Source organism: Aricia agestis, chromosome 7 (genome assembly GCF_905147365.1).
Source record: "Aricia agestis chromosome 7, ilAriAges1.1, whole genome shotgun sequence".
In the NCBI taxonomy this organism is placed as follows: Eukaryota; Metazoa; Arthropoda; class Insecta; order Lepidoptera; family Lycaenidae; genus Aricia; species Aricia agestis.
Window position 1 is genome coordinate 17,928,551 of NC_056412.1, and position 14,766 is coordinate 17,943,316.

The window sequence follows — 14,766 nt, forward strand, 5'->3', positions numbered from 1 at the left end:
ATATCTACAACGTCTGAAATAACATCTGCAGTGGGCTTCGGCTTGACCGAGTTAATCACCTCGCTTGGTCAAACGATTGCGGCCACTAGGCATATTCCCACACTAAAATTATAAATGCAAAAGTGTGCCTGTCTATCTGTCTTAAGAATTTAAAGAATTTGTCTGTCTGTCTGTTACATATTCGCGACCAAACTGCTAAACCGATATTGCTGGTTACTAATAATTTTTATCCCGGAGAAAGTTGCGGGCGTCAACTAGTGACCAAATAAACGTTTTAATTCGCGGAACGATTTTGGACTTCAAACACGCTCTTTGGATTGATGGCCGGCTTGTAAATATATGGCCAGCTTAAGTACAGTCCACTAACAACTTACATTACAAACGTTTCTGAAAGTATGGTTCTTATGCCGTGGGAATAAAGGACATGCAGAGTAAAATACCTCTGAACAATCTGTGTATCGTCATTCATATTATTTTCATTACTTAGCGGAAACTAACTTCGATCATGATTAAATTATTGACATTTTTTTACGGGCAATCCCATATTCACAGGAAGTTTTGCAAAAAAAAACTGTGTAAATAATTTGTACAAAGTCTGTAATTTACATCATAATTTAAAGTATTATTGTCATGATATATTAGTATTAATAATATATCATGACAATAAAGCAATAACTTTTGTACATCTCTTAATGAAAATTTATGACGGTATAAATGTATGAGGAGTATAAATTTTGGTATATGTATTTATATTATCTAGTAGTTTAAACTCACTTGGGGTCAAGTAATTATTACTAGTAATATCCTATAATGAAGGCAAGTGCCATCCACTTAAAAAGGATTTATTGAAATTACACAACCGATTTTGCTGAAATTTAGTATGGAGGTACCTGGAGTCCCGGGAAAGGACGTATATACTAATCTGCTGGCGTATATACTAATATTATAAAGCGGAAGAGTTTGTTTGTTTGTTTGTTTGTTTGAACGCGCTAATCTCAGGAACTATTGGTCCGATTTGAATAAATTCTTTCAGTGTTAGGTAGCTCATTTATCGAGAAAGGCTATAGGCTAAAACTAGTAGGAGCAAATCACCTCATCATCTCATCATGCTAAAACTAATAGGAGCAAAGAAATAGGAGGAAAATGTGGAAAAAACGGGGGAAATTATTTTTAAATTGCTTAGTATCTTAAGAATTACTGGATCAATTTTTATGTTATTTGTCACATGAAGACTAAACCACGTGAAGGGACATAGGCTATTTTTTTGCGGAAAAATGTACGGTTTCCGTGAATTTCCTAAATCACGCGGGCGAAGCCGCGCGGAACATCTAGTTAGGTATATTTTAACTCGCTTAGCTAAAAAACTGTGCCCATGGAGTGTCAACCGTCAACCGTTTAGCTGACGTATCATTAGAGTGCTGATGGCAGTTAAAGAGCTATTACTGCACAAATGGCTTAGTCACGTAATACGAAGGTCAGTGTACTTTTCGATCGACAAAATCTAGTGTAAGTTACTACGCGACTTGATTCATAATAATCAAAAGATATATAGCGCATGGGTTTGAGAAAGAAACATAAGTTCAACAGATTAGTTTATATTAGAGGAACTGTACATTTTCCCATAAAAAAGTTTTTTTAATATTATAATTTATAATGTCTAAGTACCTGTGGTCTTAGGAAATGTATAGAATTTATTTATTGGAAATGTATCGAATGTCTCCGAATGCTGCAGTGAGAGCTTAAAACATGGCGTTTGTCTATTCAGTTGTTACTTTAAATTTCCTTATTATTCATTTCAGTTGCTCGCTAGGGTTGTCACTTGGCGACAAAATTAAAATATAATTAATAAAAATTCGCTCATTGTCTATTGTTACAACACAATTGCGATTCGATTTAAGTTCGGTCTCCAAACAAGCAGACAAAGCGCTGGGCTCGGACAGAATACTAAGTGTGGACCTTGATTATTTGCGTGAGTGCGATCCGCTCGATATGTTATACGTCAATAATATTTTTAATAAATCTTATACTTTATGGAACAGGTATCCATACTTATATTATAAATGCGAAACTGTGTCTGTCTGTCTGTTTGTTTGTTACTTCTTCACGGCCAAACCGCCGAACCGATTTTGCTGGGTATAGGAATACTTTTTATCTCGAAATGAGTGTTTTTTAAAAAGATAAAACCGACTTCAAAATTGTACATAATTGAAAATTAAAACTCCCTTCTCCAAAACTACTGAACCGATTTTGATGAAACTTGCACTATTCCCTAAGGTTCAACTTAGGGATAGGGCCTAGTACAACAAAAAAAGAATTACTGAAATCGGAATGGTAGTTCCAGAGATATGCGAACACAAACATAAAAATTAAAAACATACATACAATATACGTATATACATACACTTATGAAATTTGGCACATTTGTTCAGACACTGATATAGACTAACGTATACGAAAATTGGGCAGTTCTGGAAATATTACATATACGCTATACGCTTATAGCGATAAGGCCGCCCTTGCCCAGTGCCCACATTTATGTTATTTCTTAACTTTAGTTTTAGTAACTGATTGTACTTAATTTAATGTGAGCAATAAAGTGTCTCTATCTATCTATCTTACATATTAAAATACAATCGGTTTCCCAGCAACGGCTGAATTTTAATTACCTATCGCTAATGCGCTTACGCCCGGTCTACACATTGGGCCATGCAGTGGCTGAGCCAGCGCGCTTGCCAACGCGTTGTCCCATAGGAAATATACACATATGTAGTGCCGGCATTAGATAGGTAAAATTGGCCAAGGTATCGTATTAACGCCTAAACTACTAATCAATCAGACTATAATTTAAACCTTTTATTTAGTGGAACTAAGCTATCTGATGTAAAAGATCTTCTGCGGAAGATTAAGTGACATTGTCCCGCGCGAGTAAATTTATAGCAGTTTAGGACAGAATAATTTAAGTTACTTAAGACTTAAGTACGACGGTTTTCAGTCATAATATTATTGTTATTTAACTATCGTGATCTCATCTTTAAATTGTGATTCAAGCCAACAGCACAATTATTGTCTTTAAGTTTATTAAACATGAAATATAGTGACTACGTAGTGTTTAAATATTCCGTAGTTAGCTTATTATATTCACAGCTAGCTTCGAATTATTTAGTGGATAAAAAACGACAGTTTTCTGTGAATAGTCTAGATCAGAGGTGCCAATCTTTTTCAGCCTGCGGCGCAGTTAAGGATAAGAATAAGAATGGATTTATTTTTAGCATCACACAATACATATTATAACATCATAAAGTTCGACTATGATATTATAAAATTAATTTACTACAATGCGGTGTGACACCAGAAATTGGCCCCAGCCCCCAGCTCAGCAAACGCAGCAAGCAAGCCCGCTGCACTGTTATTCTGCGGAGGCCAATGAGTGGCTTTACAATGCTACTAAACTAAACACAAAAATTGTCTTTAACTTTGAAAAGAGAGAAAAAAAAATACAAATTTGACAGATGGTAAAAAAAAACATAATATGATAAAATGGTGGTTTGACGTCTGCGTTACTAAAACGTGGTCTAAGACGTGGCAATAATAGAAAATGTAAATAGGAATACATGAAATATCTAAATAAATTACGTGTGTAACATCTGTAATCTACCTACTCTACAGTCTACTCTGCCTAGCTATTACAAAAATACACATAAATAAACACCTTAAGGAGTAAATAATTAAACTATTGTATCATCAGAGAAATTGCTTCATAGGCAGTCGGACCTATGTCTTTGGTAGGGGTTATGTCAGGTCGGCTTATTTCAAATCAACGTCGTGCTCTGTCGACTAAGTTTGACCAACTTACACAGGTCCGACCCGCCGTCAACTAAATAATTAACTTCTCTGATAACACATTTTGCAATTATGGGATGCTATAGTTGGTGACAGCAACTCCGCTGCGCCAAAATTCGTTTGTCGCGAGGGAGCTGTATCTAAATACCAAATTTCAGCAAAATCGGTTCAGCGGTTTGAGCTTTTTTTTTTTTTTTTTTCGAAAGGGTCTAAGCTACTGGTCTGGTTAAGACCATGGTAGTTTAATCGTGGCTATAACTAGTCTGTTGCTAGTTGGTTTGGAAATAAACAATGAGGGGGGCCTGGCCCCCTCCCCTAAAGTCACACGTGTGACATTCTAGACGGGCAATATTGGGGAGAGCTACGAAAATAAGCTATTTTTATCTGACGTGGAGCGGTTTGAGCGTGAAGAGGTAACAGACGGACACGCATTTATAATATTAGTATAGTATGGAAGTACGGATTCTATACTATTCTTTGATTTTAATGTTGAAAGATATAAAATGTAGCAGTATGTTTTTAACTTGTGTTTTTCTTGGTATTGGTGTTACGCAAAGTGTGATTTATTTGTAATTTTTTAAGAAAATTTTATAGTCTGTTTTGGTTCGGACTCAAATATCGTATAGTCAGCTAACGATGCGACGATTGTGAAATTTGTAAATAAGTTGATTAATGAATATCCATACTAATATTATAAAAACAAGTGTGTAAACTATCTGTTACTTTTTAATGCCCAAACCACTGAATCGATGTTGGTGTTACGTGAGGTGTTTTTTTTTAATTTCTGACCCCCTTTTCTCCCCCCCCTGGTGAGATTTCGTGACATTTTATTCAACCCCCACACCCAATCTTACGTGAGATTTTTTTTAATGTGTTTTTGACGTAAACGCGTTGGATTGTTTGACAGTCATTAGATGTATAATGTCAAAGTAAGAATGACATTATTTTCTTTCGAACGAATTAGAGAATGATCTTAATCGCATTACGGTGCGATTAAATCTTAAGCAAACCATGATGAAATGGACCAAAATAGTAAATTTTTTTGTATAAATAAGAAAAAAAAATACGTGAGATTTGTCGAGACCCCCCTCCCTCCAACGTAAGAATAGATGAGATTTGACTTGACCCCCTCCCCCCCTTAAACACCTCACCTAATTTGTGGACTTTGGTATGGAGATACTTTAAGTCCCGGGAAAGGACACAGGATACTTTTTATCCCGGAATATGTACAGTTCCCGCGCGATGAACGAATTTAGGCCCAACAGAGTTGCGGACGTCATCTAGTTATAATTTGTAATACAATAGCTGACCCGGCAAACGTTATTTTGCTATATACGGCGTGGGGAATATGTTTAAGAGCCTCGAAGGAAGATCTTCATAACTTGTATAGCGCGATTCAGGCCCTGTACCATGAAACTGTTTGGGGACTCAAACAATCGGACGAGAATGCCGCGTCCTACTGTACCAAACGTGAAATAACGTTGTTAGAGCTGCAGGACGCGGCGTTCTCGTCCGATTGTTTGAGTCTTAAAACAGTTTCCTAGTAGGCCTATAACAGGATTATGCGCTGTTTGGTATGCTACAACCTACGAATAATACAACTTAGTTTTTATTCTATTCTAGGTACGAAAAATAGCTGATGATGGTCAATTCTCAGACCTTTATGATATGCACACAAAATTTCATCAAAATCGTTCAACCGTTTCGGAGGAGTTTCGCAACAAGCATCCCGATATGCGAATTTTATGTACTGGACAGATCGATCTTATTATTGTTGTAATTGAAGACGTGAGTGGAAGAACACAATGAGTAACAGTAAAAAAACTGCCTTTTTTTGCATAAATGGAGGCCGGAAAAATGATTTGAAATAAAAAAATTGTGCATTTTATGTATAGCCAGATACATAAACCGGGTGAAGAAGTAGATAAGTTACAAGGTTTGTTCAAATTGTAAGGGTAAAAATGAGGAAATGTCCGTATGTTACAAAATGTTAGTTAATCGTGTTCCTCCACTCACGTCTTCAATTCATTACGCGTATATTATGCAGCTTACGTTTTTTGAGCTGTATTTAGAAGAACAATGCAGTGAATACTAAGCAGATATGTTGCTATCTGATTCATCTAACAACATTAATGCAAGGATCTATGTTTGAGTTGTATTTTAACGAATTATAATTATCTCCATTTAATTTAATTTCAGTAATAATTAAAGTCACGTAGTGCGGACATAAAGGTTGTACTTTTAATTACGAAAGCTTTTTATTGCTCTATCTATGTCATAGTTCTGAAAGTCGAGGTATTCTGACATGGACGTTGGCCGATTCTCACACAGATAGACACACATAGTTGAATTAAAATCGGTCCAGCCTCTTCAGGGAATTTGGCGACAACGCGACGAGAGCTTTTTTTAGATGATCAGAGATATATGATTTACGTAAATATATTGAAATTTCTGCATTATCATTTATCATATACTGTATACATAATAATCGGTCTAAATTCTAGACTAAAAAATATGCACCTAATTTATTCTTGTGACTTAACTTCTGGTTGCAAATTTTCCACAGAAAATCTGCGTACGCACATGAAAATGTCAACTAATTCAAGAATGTATTTTTCTTATAATAATGCAAATGACCGAAATTCCTACGATTTTTTTTATAAGTAATAAGGGGGCAAACGAGCAAGCGGGTCACCTGATGGAAAGCAACTTCCGTCGCCCATGGACACTCGCAGCGTCAGAAAAGCTGCAGATGCGTTGCGGACCTTTTAAGAGGGAATAGGGTAATAGGGGAGGGTAGGGAAGGGAATAGGGGAGGGAAGGGAAGGAAATAGGGGAGGGTAGGGAAGGGAAAAGGGAAGGGGATTGGGCCTCCGGTAAACTCACTCACTCGGCGAAACACAGCGCAAGCGCTATTTCACGCCGGTTTTCTGTGAGCCCGTGGTATTTCTCCGGTCGAGCCGGCCCATTCGTGCCGAAGCATGGCTCTCCCACGTTACATTAGTAACGTTACATAATTTTTCTAGCTACTTTATTTCTATAATATTTTACAGAACTGGTGAATAGGCATAAAATATTTTTATTTTTGATGGCAATAAAAACTAGCGCAGTAGATGAAAGGCAGTAGTTTTCCTATCATATAAAATACAATAATAACTAACATACTTCTAAAAACGAGGAGGATTCCATGTTCGGTATATATTTTCTTTAGTATTTCTTATAATAATAATGTAGAAGTACAGTAGCATAGAAGACGTTAATGCTGCGTTTCCACCAGAGATGTGTTGCGAGGGATGTGTTTTTATTTTGTAAGGCCACGAATTGATATCGACTTTTTAATTATTATATTATCATTATATAATTGTCAGTATTCATCATGTCTTTGTCTTTGAATTACCCATAGCATAACACGATTGGTCAACTTTTATAACACAGAATAATCAATCAAAGAGACCTCTGTAAAAAATGAAGCATACACTTTGATTTGCCCATAGCTTATATGAAATATATTTATGGTTTTTAAATTACGCGACAAAAAGTATTTTGTCACTTACGCCCTTTCCATTTCTTGCTGTTCCATTTCTAGAAAACAAGCAATCTAAAACATATGCAATACGATTTTTTACTTTAACGCGACGTCACCTTAAGATCCAATAGCATCGCCGCGCTAAGCGATGCCATGCCAGGTCACGTCAATGAAGCGATTCTATTGGTTCTCAAAAACACATTCCTCGCAACACATCTCTGGTGGAAACGCAGCCGGTGCCGGTTGACATGGAGCAACCGCAGACGACGCGACGTGTCGTCGCATTACTAATGGTTTCTATGTATTTCTATGAAATACCCACTACTCAGCTAGCCACACGAAGCTAGCGACACTTTCATAGAAATACATAGAAACAGTAGTGTCGCGAGTCGCGACGACACGTCGTCTGCTGCCGCCCCACATCGCCCTCTGCCAACCGGCACCCTTATTATTACCCGACTGCCGGGTTATGTGTTTAGCGCGTATCTTGTATGTTTGTAATATTCTTTATTACCACAAATCTCCAGAACCGCTAAACGGATTTTCACATTTGAGGTATCGTTAGATTTGTCTTAATGACCAAGTGTTCTTAGATAGGTGACATTAAAAAAAATACAAAATGGCAGATGTTTGACGCCATATTGTGAGGTAAAAAAAATAGAAATTCTACCAAGCATATCGAGTGGGGTATCAAAATAAAGGATTTTAAACACTGATTCTAAATATGTATATAACTTGCAGTTTTAATATTAAATTGAACGATAAATCTACACTAATATTATAGAGGAAAGATTTGATTTTTTGTTTGTTTGGCTCCGAAACTACTGGACCGATTTAAAAAATTCTTTTACCATTGGAATTCTACATTATTTTTGCTGAACATAGGCTGAATTTTATTTTGAAAAAAAATAGGGTTCCGTAAGATATTTGGGTTCTTCGGACGCAAGGTGTAAAAAATCAACTAGAAAAGTTACTTATTTTACGTACGCTGCCTAAAATATAAAAGATAGAACCATGAAATGTTCTAGTAATTATAGAACTTATAAATATCTATAAAAAAGTCCGCGACACACTATACGTATCTATGTCGAGTGAGGCACAATAACCATTTTTTTATTTAAAAATCTTCAATTTTTTGGACTACATTATACGCGTTTATTTTACTCATTCTTTTAATTCTTACCAAAATAAATTATTCCATCACTAAGTACAGTGTATGTAGATAATATTTGGTCTTTGAATGAATAAAATTGGACATTTGGTTTTGAAATTATGGCGAAATTAAAATATTCCGATAGTTGGCGTCACCAAGGCGGGTACGCGTGCAGGGTGCAGCCTGCGAAGTCTGTGAATTGACCTGGGAATCATTTCGCTGACCGAGTCTTTCCTGGGTATACTTTTTGCAGCGCTCACCGACATCTACGAGGGCGGTGCCGCGGCCAACCGCTAGTAATAAAATAAGAAAAAGCCAAAATCCGCCTGCGTGGATAAATACATAATTAAAAATTAACTGACGTTACTGAAACAAGATGACAAATTCAATGACAAAGTATTAAAAAAACAATGATTTGGTACTTAAAACTAGAAACATACATTGAAACAGTACCAAACCTATGTACCTATTATAACGTATTGTAGGTACACTTAGAAATATCAGCACGGTAGTTTTTCAATTTTTTGTTAGGTTGATTGTCGAAATGGTTAGATGGCTACAACTAAAAAGTCGAAAATAAAATAAATTAATTAAAAATCAAAAACCCGACTGCAAAAAATGTTAACTAATTATTTTTAACAAAAAATTAAAACCGACTTCCAAGGTAAAAACAATAATAACATCCTTATAATATTATGAACTGAAAAGTATTAAATAATTTTTCCTATCTAATAGTGCCTTTTTCCGAATTCGGCTAAACCTCAACTATTTCTGTACTCAATCTTCATCATTTTGAAGTCGGTACCAGATAGCTGAATCTTCAGTTTGCCAGAATATTTGAAACTTTTGTATCTGGTACCGACTTCAAAATGATGAAGATTGAGTACATAAATAGTTGAGGTTTAGCTGAATTCGGAAAAAGGCACTATTAGATAGGAAAAATTATTTAATACTTTTTAGTTCATAATATTATAAGGATGTTATTATTGTTTTTACCTTGGCAGTCGGTTTTAATTTTTTGTTAAAAATAATTAGTTAACATTTTTTGCAGTCGGGTTTTTTGATTTTTAATTAATTTCATATTTCAACTATGATGTCAATCAAAGTCTTAATGCTACGAAAACTTTATAAAACTGTTTTTGAATTCTTCAGGTAGTAGTTGTAAAAACGGTAAATGACCGCATTTTGTTTGTTCATTCTATGCATATCCTCTCGGGATGCAGCGTCGTGCACTTATCATCATCATCTCAAGCGTCTTGGTCATTCAAAACGTGATTAAAGATTAACTACCTGACCCAGCAGATGTTGCTTTGTCATCCTTCCCTCTTGAATCATTATATCTAGTAAAAAAACTGCATTGATATCCGTGTCGTCTTGCGTAAGTTAAAAAAATCCATACCTACACTACATGATTTTGATCTTTTTTTTTGTTTCCTTTGGATTCACTATACGATATCTAAGAAACTCGTTTATACTGGTTAAATTAAAGGAAATTAGTTGCCGCTCTTAAAGCTGACATGGTTGCGAGTGTTCTTCTAAGCGTCCCCTATCTTTTTAACAGGATTCCTTTTCTTTTATAACCGTTAACCCCGGATCAAAAATTGAGATGTTTATCTTTTATGTCCATAACTATGATTCAACATTATCAGAGTCATTCACATTATCATGTTAAATGGGATTCACCATATTCCGATTTTGCGGTAAAGCTTACATGATCAAAATTACGCGTAAGTCGCAACATGACGAATTCCTAGTAATTGTCCAGTCAGAGCCCGTACCGTGGCGTCACCGAATCAATATTAAACACTTGTTTTCGGTTACGCTCTGTTGTGACATGTTACGATGCTCTGAATCTTAGAGTGGACCAGGCACTGTTTACAAACTTTTTTTATACAAAATAAGGAGGAAAACTAGCAAACAGATCACCTGATGGAAAGCAACTACGCCCAGTCACTCGCAACATCGACAGTTGCAGGTGCGTTGCCGCCTGTCTTATAATAAGCTCTCTTCTTGAAGGCTTGCAAGTCGTATTGGTCCGGAAATACTTTTTGCCAAGATTCCGCAGGGTTTTCGGGGATTCCACCGCGGATATGTAAAATTTGGCTCGAAAAGATGGTAGTGGACGTAGCCCTAAAACTCGGTGGTACACCGACATCACTGCCGGAGCTACGGAAACAACAAGACTGCTGAAATTTGGCATGGAGATACTTTGAGTCCCGAGAAAGGACATACTTTTTATCCCGAAAAATGTACGGTTCCCGCGCGATAAACGAATTTTGGCGCACCGGAGTTGCGGGCGTCATCGAGTCAATTGTAAGTATGGACTTCATAGTCTTCATTGATAATTATTTATCAATATCATGTGCCAACAAACGTAACAACAAAATATGTAACTGCTCAAAAGTCAAAACACTAAAAACGTCCATCGTTTGACGTTTAAGGGTCTAAACTTTTGACCCGCAATGGCCATAAGGTGGCTAAAGTTTTTTTTAAATAAGGGGACAAACGAGCAAACGGGTCACCTGATGGAAAGCAACTTCCGTCGCCCATGGACACTCGCAGCATCAGAGCTGCAGGTGCGTTGCTTGCCTTTTAAGAGGGAATAGGGTAATAGGGGAGGGTAGGGATGGGAAGGGAAGGGAATAGGGGAGGGTAGGGAAGGGAATAGGGTAGGGGATGGGGCCTCCGGTAAACTCGCTCACTCGGCTGTTTCGCCGAGTGAGCGAGTTTACCGGAGCGCAAGCGCTGTTTCACGCCGGTTTTCTGTGAGAACGTGGTATTTCGAGTCAGTTTTCCGGTCGAGCCGGCCCATTCGTGCCGATGCAGCATGGCTCTCTCACGTAAAGTCAATAGACTTGTGATTTTTTGGATTGGAACTAACATCTTTTGCAGTTTTGACCACGTTAATCCTGGATCGTATATATATTTTCTTGCTTATTTCATAGGATCCGGACAGAATGGAAACTAGATAATATGTTATATTCAAATAGTTATTGATGTTAGTGACCTATAATATTTCAATTAATTAATGATCTAGGATGCGCTACTTTGTAGCACCGTGTTCAGGCGTGTGCTCATTAATGACAGTTAAGTGCTGTTTAATTGACATTTAATTCGATAGTTTCATTTCAATTAAAATCTTATTAAGGCTTTATCTTTACTATGCCGTCCTAAATAGCACAGATAAAAGCCTAAACCTGACAAGAAGGAAATAATAAATTTGGTATCTGTACAATAAAAATAGCTATATAGCTGAAACAAATAATAAAGTTAGACTAAACAATAAAAAATAAATAAAATAGATGTGATAACATATAAAAAGCAACCCCTAATACAACTAGTAGTAGTAAAGATAAAGGAATTAAATAAAAAAATGATAAGCAATATAAAATCTAGCATAAAGTGTTATTTGGGAACATTACTTAAAAAAAGTAGGATATTATAGTAAATGTTCTATCTATAAAGTAAAGAGACAAAGCCACTAAATGCTAATTTAATATTAAAGAAAATTGCTTTATAATGGTGTGACATAACCTAAGAAGATGAACTCATAATGTTTTTGCTAAAGATCATCACATAACAGCTGTTATTACTGCTTATTCCTATGAGAATCTGAAGGTTTAGGAGAAGAAAAAACGTTTTAGCCAGAGGTTACTAATAGAAACTGTGAATTTTTGAGCAATTAACTTTGCAAGCACGAGTTATGCAGATTCTAATTATTAAAAGATGTATAATATAATACCTATATAATAATCATACTATGATTGTTGATTTTACATCTGACACAGTTATTTTTATTAAAAAATGTTGAAGTATATTGTGCATATAAACAATTGCTCATTTATAAAAATTGCAATTAGTTTTAATTAAGTACATCAGATGATTTAAATAGAGGAAATGGACGTTTCTAGATTTTATAAGGAAAGGCGTTTGATTGCAAAATACATGTCGTAAGCCGTCGGGAGCAGACAATGCATACATAATTACTGTGCTGATGACTGAGCATGAGGTACTTATTGAGCTTATTGAAGCAAAAGTGATTTAACACTAAATATAATTAATTATGATAATTATATTCTGAGATAGTGGACATCTCTTGTATCTCACATGTTATTATTTACATCTTAACAAAGATATCAAAACAAAATTCGTACCTACTAATATTATAAATGCAAAAGTGTGTTACATTTCTGCCTGTTAAGGACACTCTTAATCAAGTTAGATTTCAAAAGAAAAACTAGATCAAAATATGTTTATTGGTTCGGAAACTGCTAACGCGAACGGTATCTCCATTGGAAGATCGGCTCGACCGGAGAAATACCACGGGCTCACAGAAAACTGGCGTGAAACATAGCTTGCGCTGTGTTTCACTGAGTAAGTGAGTTTACCGGAGGCCCAATCCCCTACCCTTTTCCCTTCCCTACCCTCCCATATTTCCTTCCCTACCCTCCCCTATTCCCTTCCCAACCCTCCCCTATTACCCTATTCCTTCTTAAAAGGCCGGCAACGCACCTGCAGCTCTTCTGATGCTGCGAGTGTTCATGGGCGACGTAAGTTGCTTTCCATCAGGTGACCCGTTTGTTCGTTTGCCCCCTTATTTCATAAAAAAGTGAAATAAACTCTGTTTGAGAAGAATTAGGTCTACTAGTTAGTTAGTCTATAGCAGTTTAGTAGTTTACACTAGAACTAGTTTACAATACTCACATCCGTGACGTTGCTTCTTATGAAGTATCCGCTGTGCACCATGTTGTCTATCGCCTCATGTCCATCCACTGTCACCTGTTGCACCAAAACATCATTAAATTATAGTACATATTACTGGAATCTCGACTCTGCCACAATAATGTACCTACTTTTCTACTTATGGGTAAAATTTGCACTTAAAAAGACCATACACGTAGGTTATTCATGCAGTTTATAAAAGTCAAGGCTGTGTTGCATAAAATTTATATCGTTTCAGGAGATATACATTATACATCCACTTTATTCCATTTATTTAGAATCATAATCCGTATGATATTATGACATCTCTGTGATTCGCCTCTCGTTAATCTTTGATTTATAATTGCGACCAGTCACTTGTGAGTAGCGCCGTTTCTTTCGACCTTACTACCATCTATTATATTGACTGTACTTAAAAGTATATTTGCACCTGAAGAGAGGCGAGGCAGTACTTCCCGCGAACCGCCCCGTCAACCGCGAGGCACTCGTCGAAGTCGCCATATTGGTTGGCATTGCCGGACAGTATGCCGGACGGAGGCTTCGCGGTCGCGTCAAACACTGAAACAAGAGATAAAAGGTTAAGAGGAACTTAAGGGTACTCTTTAGCTTTGTCCACACTGTGCCTTTTTCTGTTCGTCAAGGGCATGCGTTATAGGCATAGCGCAGTCAACAGCGAACGTGAGGCATGCCCGCGATGCATGCCCTCTGACCGGATCCAAAAAACAAAAATGACAATCAATATTGTCATTCAATCAATCATCAACGCCAACGCGTTGCGCTCGTTGACGCATTCAATTATTGAATGCGCTAAAACGAAAGTTGAATGAAAGAAGATGACGAAAATTTAAGACGAAATCGCATAGTGTGGACATAGCTTTTTATTAACATTCCCCAGAGAATGTGACACGATTTCAATATGTGTTATATTCTGGTGGTTGCTTATTCTTTGCACTTTCGCACTCCACCAGATACCCCAGAGAAATGTGTTCTGCATGACCAATAGAATCGCTTAATTTATCTTGCCTCGCACAGTGATTCTATTGGTTCTAGAAAAGCACAGTACTAACTACGCATGTGAAAACACATTATAGCTTAGCATTATAGCAAAATAGCTTCGATAAGTTATAATTCTTAAAAGCAGATTAAACAAACATTTTCAACAACAAATCCAATAAACTCACAAGCTTATAAAGAAAATGTAAAACCAGGTACCAAATACGTGAGAATTTGAATGGCAGTAACTTTCAAACAATTACCATAAAATATGCAATAATTTCTAATTGTTTATATTCATTGCTTTTACATAAAACAAGAGCTTACGGAAAATACATTTTCCGGCTTTAAGTTGCGAAGCCGAAACTTACTTTACAATTTCATACTTTAAAAGTTATACACCAAGGGAACTTCACGAAATATTTCTTTTAAGATTCAAGTATTTGATCTTAACATGAAACTATAAGTTTAACCGACTTCTGTAAATTCCCTGAGAAGTTTCAATCATAGTTACATAATTTCTACATAATTG

General features: G+C 36.3%; 1 protein-coding gene across 1 annotated transcript in view; it reads right to left on the bottom strand.

Moving 5' to 3' along the window:
* Positions 1–14,766, bottom strand: part of LOC121728722 (nose resistant to fluoxetine protein 6-like) — a 52,712-nt gene that overhangs the window by 14,914 nt on the left and 23,032 nt on the right. Inside the window, exons 2-3 of the mRNA XM_042116961.1 lie at positions 13,672–13,799; positions 13,224–13,298 (exon numbers count right to left, since the gene is read on the bottom strand). Of these exons, the coding sequence (XP_041972895.1) occupies positions 13,224–13,298; positions 13,672–13,799 (203 nt within the window). The remainder of the gene's footprint in view (positions 1–13,223; positions 13,299–13,671; positions 13,800–14,766) is intronic.